We start from the raw sequence: 15,067 nt of genomic DNA on the forward strand, positions 1-15,067 counted from the left end.
ATTGCCAAGTCCAAGAGAGTGCTGGAACCTATACTGGCAAGTTGAGGCTGGGGCGATCATGATCTTACAAAGCACCCTGCGATTAGTGGAACTGGCAGAAAAGCATACATGACAGCAGAAAGGCATCCAACAATGAGCTGCTGCTGAGGCCCTGTAAGCAAGCACAATTGGTGGCACTTGCTCTTCTGTCTGGTCATAAACAGGTCCACTTGAGGAGTCTCCCACCACTGGAAAAACACCTGGACAAGTGCAGATTGGAGGAACCACTTGTAGTAAGGAAAAGGACCTGCTGAAGTGATGCACCAGCATATTCCAAACTTTCAGGAGGTGAGAGGCTGTTAAGTGGATGGAATGCTGTATGTAGAAGTCCCCCAGGCACAGGGCTTCCAGACAAAGGACTGAAGTACGGGTTCTAGTGTTTCCTCCAATTTTTCCCACCCCTCGGCAGAATACATTTTCTTCTGGGCACCAATGTGGAGGTGATGTGTGATACAGCATCATATTGGGGTACATAAAATTTAATTGGTGGGAGTGGGGCCAAGAGGTTCTGAGTGTTTAGGGGGCACAGGACTGGGGCAGATGGTTGGAGTGTAAGCACTCTGGCTAGGGAACAGGTTGTGGGATGGGGAGGAGGGAGGATAGGGTTCCAGATGTGGGAAGGGGCTCTGAGCTGGGGGTTGGGGTGCAGGTGGGGGTACAGGATCTGGACTGGAGGCATGGGGTATAGTGTGTGTGAGGGTGCTCAGTGCTGGGGCAAGAGTTCAAGGTGGGCAGGGGTATGGGGCTCAGGCTTACCTGGGCAGCTCTCTGCTGGAGCAAGTGGGGAAAGATGCCCCCTCCATCTTCTCCTGCAGCTTCAACACTTAGGGAGAGATCCCTCTCACTGCTACAGCCTTGAGCCCCGGGACTTAAAGGGAAACACCTGGCATGCCAGGCAAATTAGTACTGGGCAAATTAGTCGAAACAATAGTAAAGAATAAAATTGTGAAGCATGTAGAAGAACATAATTTGTTGGACAAAAGTCAACATGGTTTCTGTAAAGGGAAATCCTGTTTTACTAATCTACTAGAAGGGGTTAACAAACATGCGGACAAGGGGGATCTAGTAGATATAGTATACTTAGATTTTTAGAAAGCCTTTGACAAGGTCCCTCACCAAAGGCTCTTGTGTAAATTACATGGCCATGGGATAAGAGGGAAGGTCCTTTCTTGGATTGAGAACTGGTTAAAAGACAGGAAACAAAGGGTAGGAATAAATGGTAAATTTTCAGATTGGAAAGGGGTAACTAGTGGTGTCCCCCAAGGGTCAGTCCTGGGACCAATCCTTTTCAATTTATTCATAAATGATCTGGAGAAAGGGTAAGCAGTGCAGTAGTAAAGTTTGCAGATGATACCAAACTGTTTAGGATAGTCAAGACAGAAGCAGACTGTGAGGGACTCCGGGTATGTCTACACTACCCCCAGTTCAAACTAGGGGGGGTAATGTAGTCATACGGAGTTGCAAATGAAGCCCGGGATTTGAATTTCATGGGCTTCATTTACATAAAGCCGGCCGCCGCCATTTTTAAATGCCGGCTAGTTCAGACCCCGTGCCGCCGAGGTGTACAGCTAGTTCGGATTAGGAAGTCTAATCCGAACTAGCTAGTCCATGCCGCGTGTAGCCGCGTGGCACGGGGTCCGAACTAGCCGGCTTTTAAAAATGGTGCCGGCCGGCTTTATGCAAATGAAGCCCGGGAAATTCAAATCCCGGGCTTCATTTGCAACTCCGTATGACTACATTACCCCCCCCAGTTCGAACTAGGGAGGTAGTGTAGACATACCTTCCAAGAAGATCTTACCAAACTGAGTGATTGGGCAACAAAATGGCAAATGAAATTTAATGTGGATAAGTGTAAAGTAATGCACATTGGGAAAAATAACCCCAACTATACGTACAGTATGATGGGGGCTAATTTGGCTATGACAAATCAGGAAAGAGATCTTGGAGTTTTCGTGGACAGTTCTCTGAAAACTTCCACACAGTGTGCAGCGGTGGTCAAAGAGGCAAATAGAATGTTAGGAGTCATTTAAAAAAGGGATAAAGAATGAGACAGAAAATATCTTATTGTCTCTATATAAAAACCATGGTACGTCCACAGCTTGGACACTGCGTACACGTGTGGTCGCCTCATCTCAAAAAAGATATTTTGGCCTTGGAAAGGGTTCAAAAAAGGGCAATAAAAATGATCAGGGGTTTGGAATGGGTCCCATATGAGGAGAGGTTAAAGCGACTGGGACTTTTCAGTTTAGAAAAGAGGAGACTGAGGGGGGATATGATAGAGGTCTATAACATCATGAGTGGCGTGGAGAGGGCCGATAAAGAAAAGTTATTTATTAGTTCCCCAAATAGAAGAACTAGAGGACACCAAATGAAATTAAAGGGTAGCAGGTTTAAAACTAATAAAAGGAAGTTCTTCTTCACACAGCGTGTAGTCAACCTGTGGAACTCCTTGCCAGAGGAGGCTGTGAAGGCTAGGACTATAATAGAGTTTAAAGAGAAGCTAGATAATTTCATGGAGGTTAGGTCCATAAAAGGCTATTAGCCAGGGGATAAAATGGTGTCCTTGGCCTCTGTTTATCAGAGGCTGGAGAGGAATGGCAGGAGACAAATCGCTTGATCATTGTCTTCGGTCCACCCTCTCTGGGGCACCTGGTGCTGGCCACTGTCGGCAGACAGGATACTGGGCTAGATGGACCTTTGGTCTGACCCAGTATGGCCGTTCTTATGTTCAAATCTCCCTGAGCTCTCTCACGTGTATGTGAAGTGACAACTCCTCCTGCAACCTTGGGTTTTGAGGGTACCTAGGTATGCCCCCAACACCAGGGATATTGTGGACTTTGAGGCTGCAAATAGAACCCACTACATCAATTGATTTGGATTGCACCACCATTGGAGGGAGGTGAGTACCTGGGGTAGGAACATAAGGAGCCTGTCCAATGGATGTCTGGCTCTGGAATAGACTGATGACAACCATATTGGAAGCTGTAATCTTTTATGTTGGACCATGTACCCTAGCATTCTGAGAGAGACTTGAGTTGTGATGAGCAGGTGCATGGTAACTTGGGGAAACAAATCTGACATTGCTTGGAACCTGGCTTGTAGTGTGGAAGACTTCCCTGATAAACTCTATTCTCTGAAGAGGCATCACTGTCAATTTTTGTTCATTTATCATTATGCCCAGGGCATGACAAACCCATAGCTCACAACACCTCAACACTATGTTTGATGTGACCTTTGATGAGCCAGCTGTCCAGCCAGTTCGGTGACTTGTGTTGGGACCCAGAGGATCAGTGCCTGGATTTCAGTGATCTGTGATGGAAGCTTGCCTATTTGTGGGTCTCTGCTCTGGGATGCGGCTCCAGACATTGCTAGCATGGCCCTGGAGAATACTGCCTTCAGGATAGCATGTGTAGGGGCACCATAGATAGCTTTGCCCTTGATGTGGGTGGGAGGAAAGTATCTATGGGCTTCTCTTCCCATAGAATCAGTGGCATCAGGAGGGAAAAGTATTTTTTGCTGATTGCCATGCTTCTAGGGCAGATGACACTGTAAGGTACCCTGTGCCTGCTGCTGCATCTTCAGGAGTGGGAGCCAGCTCATGGGATGGGCTAGGTTCCATCAATGAGACCACTGCCTGGCAAGGCTCCAGGAATGGTGAGAGGGCCCAAGTCAATCTGGGTTCTGCCTAAACCTTGTCCTTATTTTTTTAGGTGCCTGAGGAGCATCCCCTTCCCATGTGCTTCTTATGTCTTTTGGCCATGTGCACCGAGGACCAGGTTGCAGCCCTGCAGATATCCTATATAGGAACATGAGTTAGAAAAGCTGCTGAAAAGGCCTACAATTCAGCAGAGGGGAGACCCTTGCAAGGTCATAATACGCTGAGATACATGATGCGATCCACAATGAAATAATCTCAGCAGAGATGAGGAAATCCATTCTTTCAGCTATTGCTATGGTGGAACTCCATGCTGGTAATCATTTCCACTTTGTCAAGTACATTGCCATAGCAGAAGGTTTTCTACTGCCCAGTAAGGCTCTATGAATCTGTTATGACAAACCTGATCCTCAGTATTCAGCCATGAAGGTTCTAGGCCATCAGATGAAGAGAGGTGAGTTTCGGGTGGAGCAGTTATCCATGGTCCTATGTGATCATGTCCATACCTGAACAATGAGGGAAGTTCCAACAACAATTGTGTTTAGTAAGAAGGAAATGAAAGAGCGCAGGCTTGGCAGGACCCCTTATACCAGTGCTATGAACGAGTGGCACTGAGACACTAGAGCTGAGCCAACAGAAACCACTAACGGAAAAAATTCTGGCAACTGTGCTCTGGATATGCACACACCTACATTGGAATGGACAAATGCAACCCTCATATATCAACTGCTATTACAGCAGGCAAAGCTAATCTTTGTTGTTTTAATACAAATTAAACATTTTACAGTTACAAATATTTTAATTGAAATTCCCTGCATTTCCTTTGTTAAATTTTATTCAGGGCTAAAATATTTTTGTAATGTTCCTACATATAACAGAGTGAATGGCTGAGACCACACAGCAGCGTCACTGCTTCCAAAGACAGGATACATGGCAGTTATACAAATGTCATTTGTCACTCTCCAATTATACTTTTTTAATTATCAGTTACTATGGAAGGCTGGAAAGAGAATGCTTTATTGCTGCAAATTAGATTTTCAAAAACTGGTATTGAGGGCTTATGTGCCCTAGTGATTGTTAAGCATAGGAACACTTCCAAAAGGGACATGAGGTCTTGTGGTTAAACGAGTCAATGTCCAGGTCCTTCACCAACTTCCTGTGACACTTTGCATAAATAATGTAATCCTTCTCTGCCTCTTATCTATAAAACTGAGGTAATACTTTTCTTCCTCACAGACATATTAGGAATTAATGATGTTTGTGAGTCACTCATATACTATGGTGATGGGAGAAAGTTAGGAAAATATACAACAAATGCAGAATTTGTAGGTAACGAAAAAAACAAATTAATTTCTTTAAAGGAAAATGAAAAAGTCTCACATACTTGAGTGGTGCAGGTAGAATTGTCTGGTAGTTGTAGTGTTGTTGCTGTTGGCTCAAGATCTGCAGCTGCAAAAAAAGCTGCTGCTGCTGTAGCAAACGAGCATAATTGGAGTCCATTTGTGGCTCGTTCTTCTCACCTTTCTGATCAGGTGGGATATATTGATGGTACTTCAACTTCTTTACCCTAGGTTTAGGTTCTTTGCATTTCTTGCTCCTGTGCTTGTCATTTGGGTTCTTGGGGTGGCTTTGCTATTTAGAGATAAAGTTAGAAAAAATGATAAAATAAAATAGCTATTACACAGACATCCTTACAAAGTAACTGTATGAACAAATACTATTGAGGCATAAAAGAACCTAAACTTAGGGCTGCCTGCTGCCCCGCTGCCTCTGTTTCAGGCCTATCACAGAGAGAGGTTGCTCTGGGCCCCCCGTGAACAGGGGCTAGTGCTGCGGAGCAGCCTCTGTCCGAGGCAGGCTTGGGCTCACTGTGGAACAGCCTCTGTCTGTGGCGAGCCTGGGCCCACCGTGGATAGAGGCTGCTCCGCAGTAGCAGCCCCATGCTGCTGCCTCCGTATCAGAGGCAGCAGTTCGGGGCGGCAGGCAGGAGCCAGATGCACAGGGGGCTGATTTTTAAACCGGCTCCCAGCACAGACCGGCTTCGACCTGTCACAGATACAGAGGCAACAACATGGAATAGCAGGGGGCTCCCTGGGAGTGGAGGCTGGGAGCTGGGGGTGCATTGGCTGCCGGCCCTGCCTCCGGGGGCAGCATTTAGTAACTGTGTAACTGCTAAGAATTGTTATGGATGGCCCTGTCATCCAGGCCCACTTTCCTAAGACCTTTATGGAGAAGCAATCAATAAAGGCACTATACAAAATTCCACCTCTGGCAATGAGATGTTGCCAGAGTAGTTTCAGTAAAATCTTCCTTACACAGATACCCAGAATGGGACTGGAACAGAGAAATAATCATTCATCAAAACTGGCACTGGATATTTAACCACTTATTTTTTTCAACAAATATTGGGTCATAATATTCTTAATCACTGGAGCTGCCAGATCTTAGAACAAAAGCATATTTTTACCAGACAGACAGGCAGGCAGACAAACAGATCGATGAGGGAGCACATTTTAGCCTTTTTATGATGGAAGTGCTGCCACACTCTTTCCTTAGTTCCATATACCGAGTGACAAAAATGGCCATACTGGGGCAGACCAATGGCCGTTCTAGTTTAGTATTCTGACATCCAGGCCCATTTTCTGAAAATTGGTGGTTTAGGGACACTCAGAGCTTTTAGCTATTATGGACCTCTCCTTCACAAACTTAGCTATTTTTAAAACTCAGTTATTCTTTTGGCCTTCACAATATCTCCTGGCAACAAGTTCCATAGATTGATTTGTGCCTTCCTTTTGTTAAACCAGCTGCCTCTTATTTTAACTGGGTGGCTCTTAGTTCTTGTTTTATATGAAAGAATAAAATAAATAACACTTCCCTATTCACTTTTTCCACACCAGTCATGAATTTATAGATCTCATATTCCCTCATAGTTATCTCTTTTCTAAATTAAACAGCCCCAGTCTTTTTAATCTTAGTATGGAAGCAGTTCCCATTTGCCTAATCATTCTTGCTGTGTTTCTCTGTACCTTTCCCCCATTTTAATATACCTTTTTGAGATGTGGCAATCCCCCAGAACATAAGAATGGCTATAATGGGTTAGAGCACAGATCCATCTTCTTTAAGATGTGTTGTTCATGTCCATTCCAAAAGGTGTGTGCATGTACCGTGTGCACAATCATCAGCAAGCTTCTACCCAAGCAGTAAGGATCAGGTGTCCCTCTATTGGTCCCTCTATGGCGGCATATAAATGACACTGCTGATCCCCTGCCATCTCAGTTCCTTCATGCTGGAATACTCCAACAGAAGGGAGGCAGGAGGATTTGGAATGGACATGAGCAATACATCTCAAAGAACAAGTTATCAGAAGTAGGTAACATTTTTCTTCTTCAAGTGATTACTCATGTGCATTCCAATAGGTAACTCAGCAGCAGGTGCCTTGGAGAGGGGGCCAGAGCTCATCCTATAGCTGAATGGAAAGCCCTGCCGAAAGCTGTGTCACCTCTCACCTGCTGTGTGATAGCGTAATGGGACGTGGAAGTATATACAGAGGACCAAGTTGCTGCCTTACGTATCTCCTGTCTGGAGACATGTGTGAGGAATGATGCTGAAGAAGCCTGCACTCTCATAGGTCTGGGCTACAGTAGGAGCTTAGGTTGAACTTAGCTGCATTAGGTCAATTTTCTAAACAATGAGTCCACACCACCATGTCCAGTCTATTGAACATGCTGCTGTTAAAGCTCTTTGGTACTCCTTCTTTTCACAAGGAGCAATGGTAAATGTGACGTTGCATAGTTGAATTTAGGATAGTGCAGATGCAGCACAGTGACAATTGATGTTCTTGACCTCTGGCAGGTGTCCCACAGTACTCTGCTGTGACTGCTCAGGCCAGGACTTTCAATCCCGCTGCTCTCCAGGTGTACAGGAAAAGCTCTTGGAAAGTTTGAATTTCATTTCCTGTGTGGCCAGTGTGGCAAGCAGACCTCAGAGCATGCACTGCTCCTTAGCTGCACACCTGACCATGAGTGACCAGTATCACAAGCAAGCTCCAACACGGAGCATGCAGAAGTTCATGGACCTCACTGCTGCGTGTGGGAAGAGGAATCAGTTCAGGCAGAACTACAAAGCAGCAAAAGAAAGGCAGATATCTATGCCAAGATCGCACATGGCATGGAGAAACAAGGATAGGCCAGGAATGCCCAACAGTGCCATGTGCAAATAAAGGGGCTCAGGCAGGCATTCCAGAAGACAAAGGAGGAAAGCGGACAGTCTGGGTCATTTCTGCACACATGCTGCTTCTATGAGCAGCTGCATAGGATTCTAGGGGGGTACCCAATCAGTTTCCCAAGCCAATCTGCAGATTCCTTCCAAGAGACTCCTCTGGCAGCCTCGGGCAGCAGCGTGGAAGATAGTGTGGCTGAGGAAGAGGAGAGTAATGATCAGCAGATGAGCAGAGCATCTGATCTCACTGACAGCCAGGACCTTTTTATACCTATGGAGACAATCACCTCCTCCCAGGATGCCTCACTCCTGGGCCTTGGTGGTGGGGGAGGGGGAGGGGGAGGGGGACACACTTCTGGTGAGTTCACAGTTTTAATTACGCTACAAGTGGGGTAAGACAATCGGGTACAATCTGTGGTGGCCATTCTGGCTATATAGTGGGCTGGGAAGGGTGTCCCCAGAACAGATTGTTAAGTGCCTGGAGATAGAGCAGAAATTCTCCCTGCACATCCCATAAAGCTCCCACAGAGGAACTCTTTAATTCTGCTCACAAGGTTTCTGGGGGGGTCTGCCTTATTCCATCCTCCACAATAGGACACCTTTCCATGCCAAGGTAGCAGTAAGTGATCTGGTGTCATTGCAATTCCAGAGATCACTATTGGTATTTCAACACATCCAATGTTAATTTTCCAGTCTGGGAAGAAAATTCCAGCTTGCAGCTTTCTGAAGAGACCAGAGTTCCTAAAGATGCATGTATCATGCACCTGTCCCAACCATCCCACATTGATGTTGGTGAAACGGTCCTTGTGACCCACCCGTGCCTGCAGCACTATCGAGAAGTTCCCCTTGTGGTTTATGTCCTCTTTGGCAAGGTGGTCTGGTGCGAAGATAGGAATATGCATCCTCCCCTCCATCCCCCGAAGATTTACCCACTGCGAATTGATTTTCAACTGACTGGTAGCTCTCTGAAAATGTAAGCTTCCATAGGGCTATTGCCATTTGTTTCTGAACTATTAGAGTGGGTCTCATTCTGGTATTGCTGCGCTTCAGGGTGGGGAAAGCAATTCACAAACTTCTCGATGGTCTAGCTAGCTTTCTATCCACCTTATAGTCCATTTATCCAATCCATACTTTTTTGACATGCTGGCCAGAAAACTGTGGGAGACTGTCAAAAGCTTTGCTAAAGTCAAGGTTCATCATGTCCCCCTGCCTTCCCTATATCCCCAGAGCCAATTACCTCATCAAAGAAGGCAATCAAGTTGGTCAGGCATGACTTGCCCTGGGTGAATTTATGTTGACTGTTCCTGATCATTTGTTTTAAACTTGCTGCCTATTAATTTCATTAGGTGCCCCCCTAATTCTTGTATTATGAGCAGTAAATAACACTTCTTTATTTATTTTCTCCACATTAGATGTGACTTTATAAACTTTTATCATAAGCCCCTAGACATCTCCCATCGCCTCCATATGGCAGTTGTTCTATGTTCCTAATAATTTTTGTTGCTCTTTTCTGAACCTTTTCCAATTCCAATTTACCTTTTATGAGATGAGGCAACTGCATCTGCACACAGTATTCAACATGTGGGCCAAGATGTAGAGGCAATATGGTATTTTCTGTCCTATTGGCTCCGTCCTGGGACCCATCCTATTCAACTTATTTATAAATGGTCTGGAGAAAGGGGTAAACAGTGAGGTGGTAAAATTTGCAGATGATGCCAAACAGCTCAAAATAGTTAAGACCAATGCAGATTGTGAAGAGCTTCAAAAAAACCAAACTAAGTAATTGGGCAACAAAATGGCAACTGAAATTTAATGTTGATAAACGTAAATTAATGCACATTGGAAAAAATAATTCCAACTATATATACAATATGATGGGGACTAATTTGGCTACAACTACGCAAGACAAAGATCTTGAAGTCATTTTGGATAGTTCTCTGAAAACATCCACTCAGTGTGCAGCAGCAGTCAAAAAAGTAAACAGAATGTTAGGAGTCATTAAAAAAGGGATAAAGAATGAGACAGAAAATATCTTATTGACTGTATATAAAAACCATGGTACATCCACATCTTGGACACTGCGTACACGTGTGGCCACCTCATCTCAAAAAAGATATATTGGCACTGGAAAAGGTAAGGGCAATAAAAATGATCAGGGGTTTGGAACGGATTTCCTATGAAGAGAGATTTAAAAGACTTGGAAATTTCAGCTTAGAAAAAAGGAAACTAAGTGGGGATATGCTAGAGGACTATAAAATCATGACTGGTATAGAAAAGGAAACAAGGAAAAGTTATTTACTTATTCCCACAGTGTAAGAACTAGGGGTCACCAAATGAAATTAATAGGTAGCAGGTTTAAAAGAAACAAAAGGAAGCTTTTCTTCACTCAGCGCACAGTCAACCTGTGGAACTCCTTGCCAGATGATGTTATGAAGACTAGGTCTTTAACAGGGCTCAAAAAAGAACTAGATAGATTCATGGAGGTTAGGTCCATCAATGGCTATTAGCCAGGACGCGTAGGAATGGTATCCCTAGCCTGGAAGTGGGTGACGGGAGGGATCATGTGAGGATTACCTGTTGTGATCCCTCCCTCTGGGGCATCTGGTATTGGCAACTGTCGGTAAACAGAATACTGAGCTAGATGACCTTTGGTCTGATCCATTATGGCCGTTCTTATGTTCTTATCCTATCTATCCCTTTTTAAATGATCCTCAACATTCTGTTTGATTTTTTTGACTGCCACTGCACACTGAGTAGATGTTTTCTGAGAACTATACACAATAACTCCAAGATCTCTCTCTTGAGTGGTAACAGCTAAGTTAGTCCCAATCATTTTGTATGTATAGTCAGGATTATGTTTTCCAATGTGCATTACTTTGAATTTATCAACATGGTATTTCATCTATCATTTTGTTACCTACTCACCCAGTTTTCTGAGATCCTTTTGAAGCTCTTTGCAGTCTGCTTTGGACTTAACTATCGGGAGTAGTTTTGTACCCCCTGCAAATTTTGCCATCTCACTGTTTGCTCCTTTCTCCAGATCTCTTCCATATTTGCTGAATAGGACTGGTCTCAGTACATATATCCTAGGGGATAATACTATTGATCTCTCTCCATTCTAAAACTGAACATTTATTCCTACCCTTTGTTTCCCATCTTTTAAACAGTTACTGATCCATGAGAGGATCTTTCCTCTTATCCCATGACAGCTTCATCAAAAGCCTTCTGAAAATCTAAGCATTCCCCTTTGTCCACGTGCTTGTTGACCTCCCTCAAAGTGTTCTAGTAAACTGATGAGGCATGACTTCCCTTTACAAAAACCATGCTGAGTTTTCTTCAACAAATTATATTCAGCTATGTTTGACAATTCTGTTCTGTACTACAACTTCTACCAGTTTGCCTGGTCGTGAAGTTAGACTTACCCTTCTGTAGTAGCCAGGATCACCTCTGGATCCTTTTTTAAAAAATTAGCATTACAGTAGCTGTCCTGCAGTCATTTGGTACAGCAGCTGATTTAAATTTCAGATTACAAACCACAGTTATCTGTATGTATGTGTATTTCAAAAGTGCTTGGTTAGGATAATTATTAACTAAACTTACAGTTGTCATCACTGATTGAAATGCTTTTTCTCAGTTACCCTATGGAAATGCCTCATAAAATTACTCCCCCAGTTAGCAGGGGATGCCCTATGCTACAATCCTTTGGAGATCACTGATCCAGCTGGCAGCAAACCAACTCTGGCTGAGGCAGGTATTTGCTGATATTTCTTCCTCATAAGAGCCTGCAAAAGGTGATTCTGGAATGAAACACATCTACAGTTTTCCTGGGATACAATTTTCCTTTTTCCTCAAGGAAACTCATTTCTGAGGAGATAACTAAAACAAATTTCAAGTTTTCAAGCGAGGTTAACATGCAGTATGCTGTCTGTGAATGTGCAGCATACAAAGTGTTCAAAAAAACCCAGTAATTATCAGTGCCTGGTTTAGAGAGCTGCTCCAAGGAGTGCATGACTCAGGAGTATTACATTCCCCTTTCATTTAATTTTAGGAGATGGCTTTCTGAATATCTTTAATTGTGTGCAATCAGATTAATACTACCTAAAATAGGTTTATTTTCTATATTTCAAACCTGAATACTAAGAAACAAGAAACAAGTGCGACATGAGCATGTGCAAGTCTGTGAATCTCAAAGTAAAAATTATATACTGATTTTAATTGTACCCGTACTGGTGGTCCTTCAGACCCCAATAAAACTTCCTTTTGGACAAAAAAATGCCGTTGAATGAACTTTCATTTACAGTGAAAAATTAGAGGTAGTTATGCAGCATAAAAAGTCTGAAAAGGGAAATTATGACATATGTGCACTAATTAAATATGTGATTTTTCATTCTAGGTTATCAGGATGTGGGCAGTCATCCCTAGTGGTTAGCAGAGATCCAGGAGCTGGGCGCAGCGGTTAGAGCAGGAGTCAGCAGTCAGGAACTGGAACACAGGATCAGAACCAGTGTTAGAGGCCACATGTCAGAAAAAAGGCTTAAAACCAAAGTCGCGAACTGGAACAAGGGTCAAGGCCGGTTACCTGAAGTAAGACAAGTCTGGAGACACGGGGGAGAACTCGGCTGGAAACAGTAGACACTGGACCTATTGCAGCCATTGGCAAATGCTTTCAGTGGCTGCTGAACTACTGCTGCAGTTGCTACTATGCTTAAGAGCCAGTCTCAGGACTTTTCCAACCAATCGGCAGCATAGTCAATCAGGCAACCTATTACAGGTCAGCTGCACTGAGCAGGTTGCTTGGAGACTGGTTCTAATGCAGATCCTGATTACTGACAATCATGCCCTTTTGAGGGGGTGTTTGAAGTTGCTAACATTTTGCATAATGAGTGAGTTGGTGGTACTTCATGGATTTCACTGAACAGCCTCTGAATGTATACCAGTATTACACAACAACACAGTACATGCCTTATAAAAGTATATGACAGTGAAGTTCATTCTGATATGTAGGGTGTCTATAATGCCTTGCACAACAACTGTGAACAGGCTCCAACAGGGAGAACTGTAGATATTTTCACACAGATAAAAACACTATGATATATTAATTTTCATTACATAGAGGATTAGAGAGAATGGATTAAAAGTAAAGACATCAAATGACTTCATTAGAACCTACCTACCTTAACCAAAGTCGGCCCAGGTTTTGCTGCAGATAGAGTATTTGTGCTTAGAGTAGTAGCAGTTGTAGAGTGTGTAGTGTGCTGCTCCGCAGTGGGGACAAGCTTTAGAAATTCGGAGCCTGTAGAGCTTAATGAGGGATACTGCTGAAAAAGAAAGAAACTTTCATTAGAATCCAACACTTCCAGAACACACCGCAAAAACACGTAAAAAAATAAAACAAATTATGACAAATCCACACACAGAAAATTAAAGATATTATAAAAAGATTAATTAGACCATCCAGTTCTCCCCCCCCCCAGCCAAAACAGGACTGTTGATATATTTTATATTCTAATAAACTGTTAGTCTAGTTTTACATGTCTCTTAAGTGAAGGGGTTTGCCACTGCTCCCCTTGAGAATATTCTACTGTCTTAAGACTTTCTCACTGAAGGTCATAATAATAGATCAAGCCTTTATACAGGATCATAAATTTCACTCTCTGAAAGGTTTTCCTGATACTCTGCCAAAATTTTCATCCTCTTATTTTCTTCCCATTCCCCAATTCATATCCCTTGTAACATGCCAAATCATTATTTTCTCTCTTTTGGATACTCCTTGTCTCTTAGCCACGTTCTACAAAACAACATCCATCTGCGTCAACGGATGGGGGAACTTGATGGGCAAGCAGTGAAAGGGGACCAGTCCCACTAGCCAAGAAGGGATATACTTGCCTAGGGACAATAGGCAGTTCTTCCACGTGGGAGCTGCTGGTACCCATTGGCCAGCTAGGGAGAGAGGTGCTGACTAGCCAGCATTCCCCAACTCCCAGGATTTAGCCCAGCATAGGCACAATAACAAGTCTTTTTCAGCTCTGTTCCAGCAGCTTTGCTGGGGAATAATGGGCTTGGGAGTGCAGCTCTGATGGGGGAAGAGGTGCTCAGTCTTCACAGGAAGGGAGATCAGGTCAGGATCAATGACAAGCAACAAGAGCAGAAGAGTCACAAGGGGTACGTCTAGACTACAGGCTTCTGTCGACAGAAGTTTTGTCGACAGATACTGTCGACAAAACTTCTGTCGACAAAGAGCGTCTAGACTACATTGAGTTCTGTCGACAAAGCAAGCTGCTTTGTCGACATGGTAGTGTAGACGCAAAGGACAGTTTACATGCAATAACACCTTCTGTCTACAGAAACTCTGTCGACAGAAGGTGTTATGCCTCGTAAAATGAGGTTTACCAGCGTCGACAAAACTGCTGAGTTCTGTCGACGTTATGTCGACAGAACTCAGTGGTAATGTGGACGCAGGTATAGTTTTGTCGACAAAAGTCCTCTTTTGTCGACAAAACTCTGTAGTCTAGACACACCCAAGAGGACGAGAGCAGCTGGGCAGAAGCCAGGACAGTTCACTGTGGAGAATCAGAGGAATGCATTTCTCCAAAATCAGGTCCTGAACCCTTTTACAGCAGGTCCATGTCACAGAGTCCAGATCTGCATTTGCAGAAAGTGAGGGTCCAAGCCTCACTGAAACGGACAAGGATGTCGAGAAGTGGGCGAGTAAGCCTGTGGCTCACTCCTGTAACCTGCCAATAGGGGAGAGGAGCTAATATGCATCAAAGAAATGTGCAGACAATTGTTTGTGTCCTGTAAAAGGCAAAATGAGCACCACTAAAAATCCAGGGCCTGCAGCCAGGCTCCATATTTACATACAGGTATGGCAGCTTCCTAATAAGTTATCCATTCAGTGCAGGACCAAGAAAAACTTTGTGGTACCGTGGTCTTGACCTAGGTAAATTTGGTATTCATTCTTTCAGGATGGGGGCAGCTGCAGAGGGTTTTGGCCTATGGCAGGAGCAGTAAGACACTGGAAATAAAATTTTACAGGACTTATATCCACCCTTATGAAAAGACGGCAGGGAATGGTAAAATCTAGCTAACCCAATGTGCTTGCTTGTTTCAGAAGTTACCCTAAATACACATTTAGATCCATGAGCGCTTTATCAT

At 43.8% G+C, this 15,067-nt stretch overlaps 1 protein-coding gene and 1 long non-coding RNA gene across 16 annotated transcripts in view; one reads left to right on the top strand and one right to left on the bottom strand.

The window, feature by feature from the left end:
• LOC142818589 (uncharacterized) overlaps window positions 1-12,514 on the top strand; it is a 66,733-nt gene extending 54,219 nt beyond the window's left edge. The window contains exon 3 of the long non-coding RNA XR_012896131.2: window positions 12,306-12,514. This is a non-coding gene — a long non-coding RNA (uncharacterized LOC142818589). The remainder of the gene's footprint in view (window positions 1-12,305) is intronic.
• The window catches only part of MRTFB (myocardin related transcription factor B), a 271,179-nt gene that overhangs the window by 41,879 nt on the left and 214,233 nt on the right, over window positions 1-15,067 (bottom strand). For 13 of the 15 annotated variants that reach the window (XR_016350715.1, XM_075899337.2, XM_075899342.2 and 10 more), the window contains 2 exons: window positions 13,087-13,230; window positions 5,079-5,326 (listed from right to left, as the gene is read on the bottom strand). Coding sequence is in view for 14 of the 15 variants with exons in the window: in XM_075899337.2 (XP_075755452.2) it covers window positions 5,079-5,326; window positions 13,087-13,230 (392 nt within the window). In the remaining variant the exon portion in view is untranslated. The remainder of the gene's footprint in view (window positions 1-5,078; window positions 5,327-13,086; window positions 13,231-15,067) is intronic. The other 2 variants (XM_075899340.2, XM_075899341.2) reach the window with 1 other exon arrangement.

This window comes from Pelodiscus sinensis, chromosome 15 (genome assembly GCF_052426305.1).
Source record: "Pelodiscus sinensis isolate ZL-2025 chromosome 15, ASM5242630v1, whole genome shotgun sequence".
Lineage (NCBI taxonomy): Eukaryota > Metazoa > Chordata > Testudines > Trionychidae > Pelodiscus > Pelodiscus sinensis.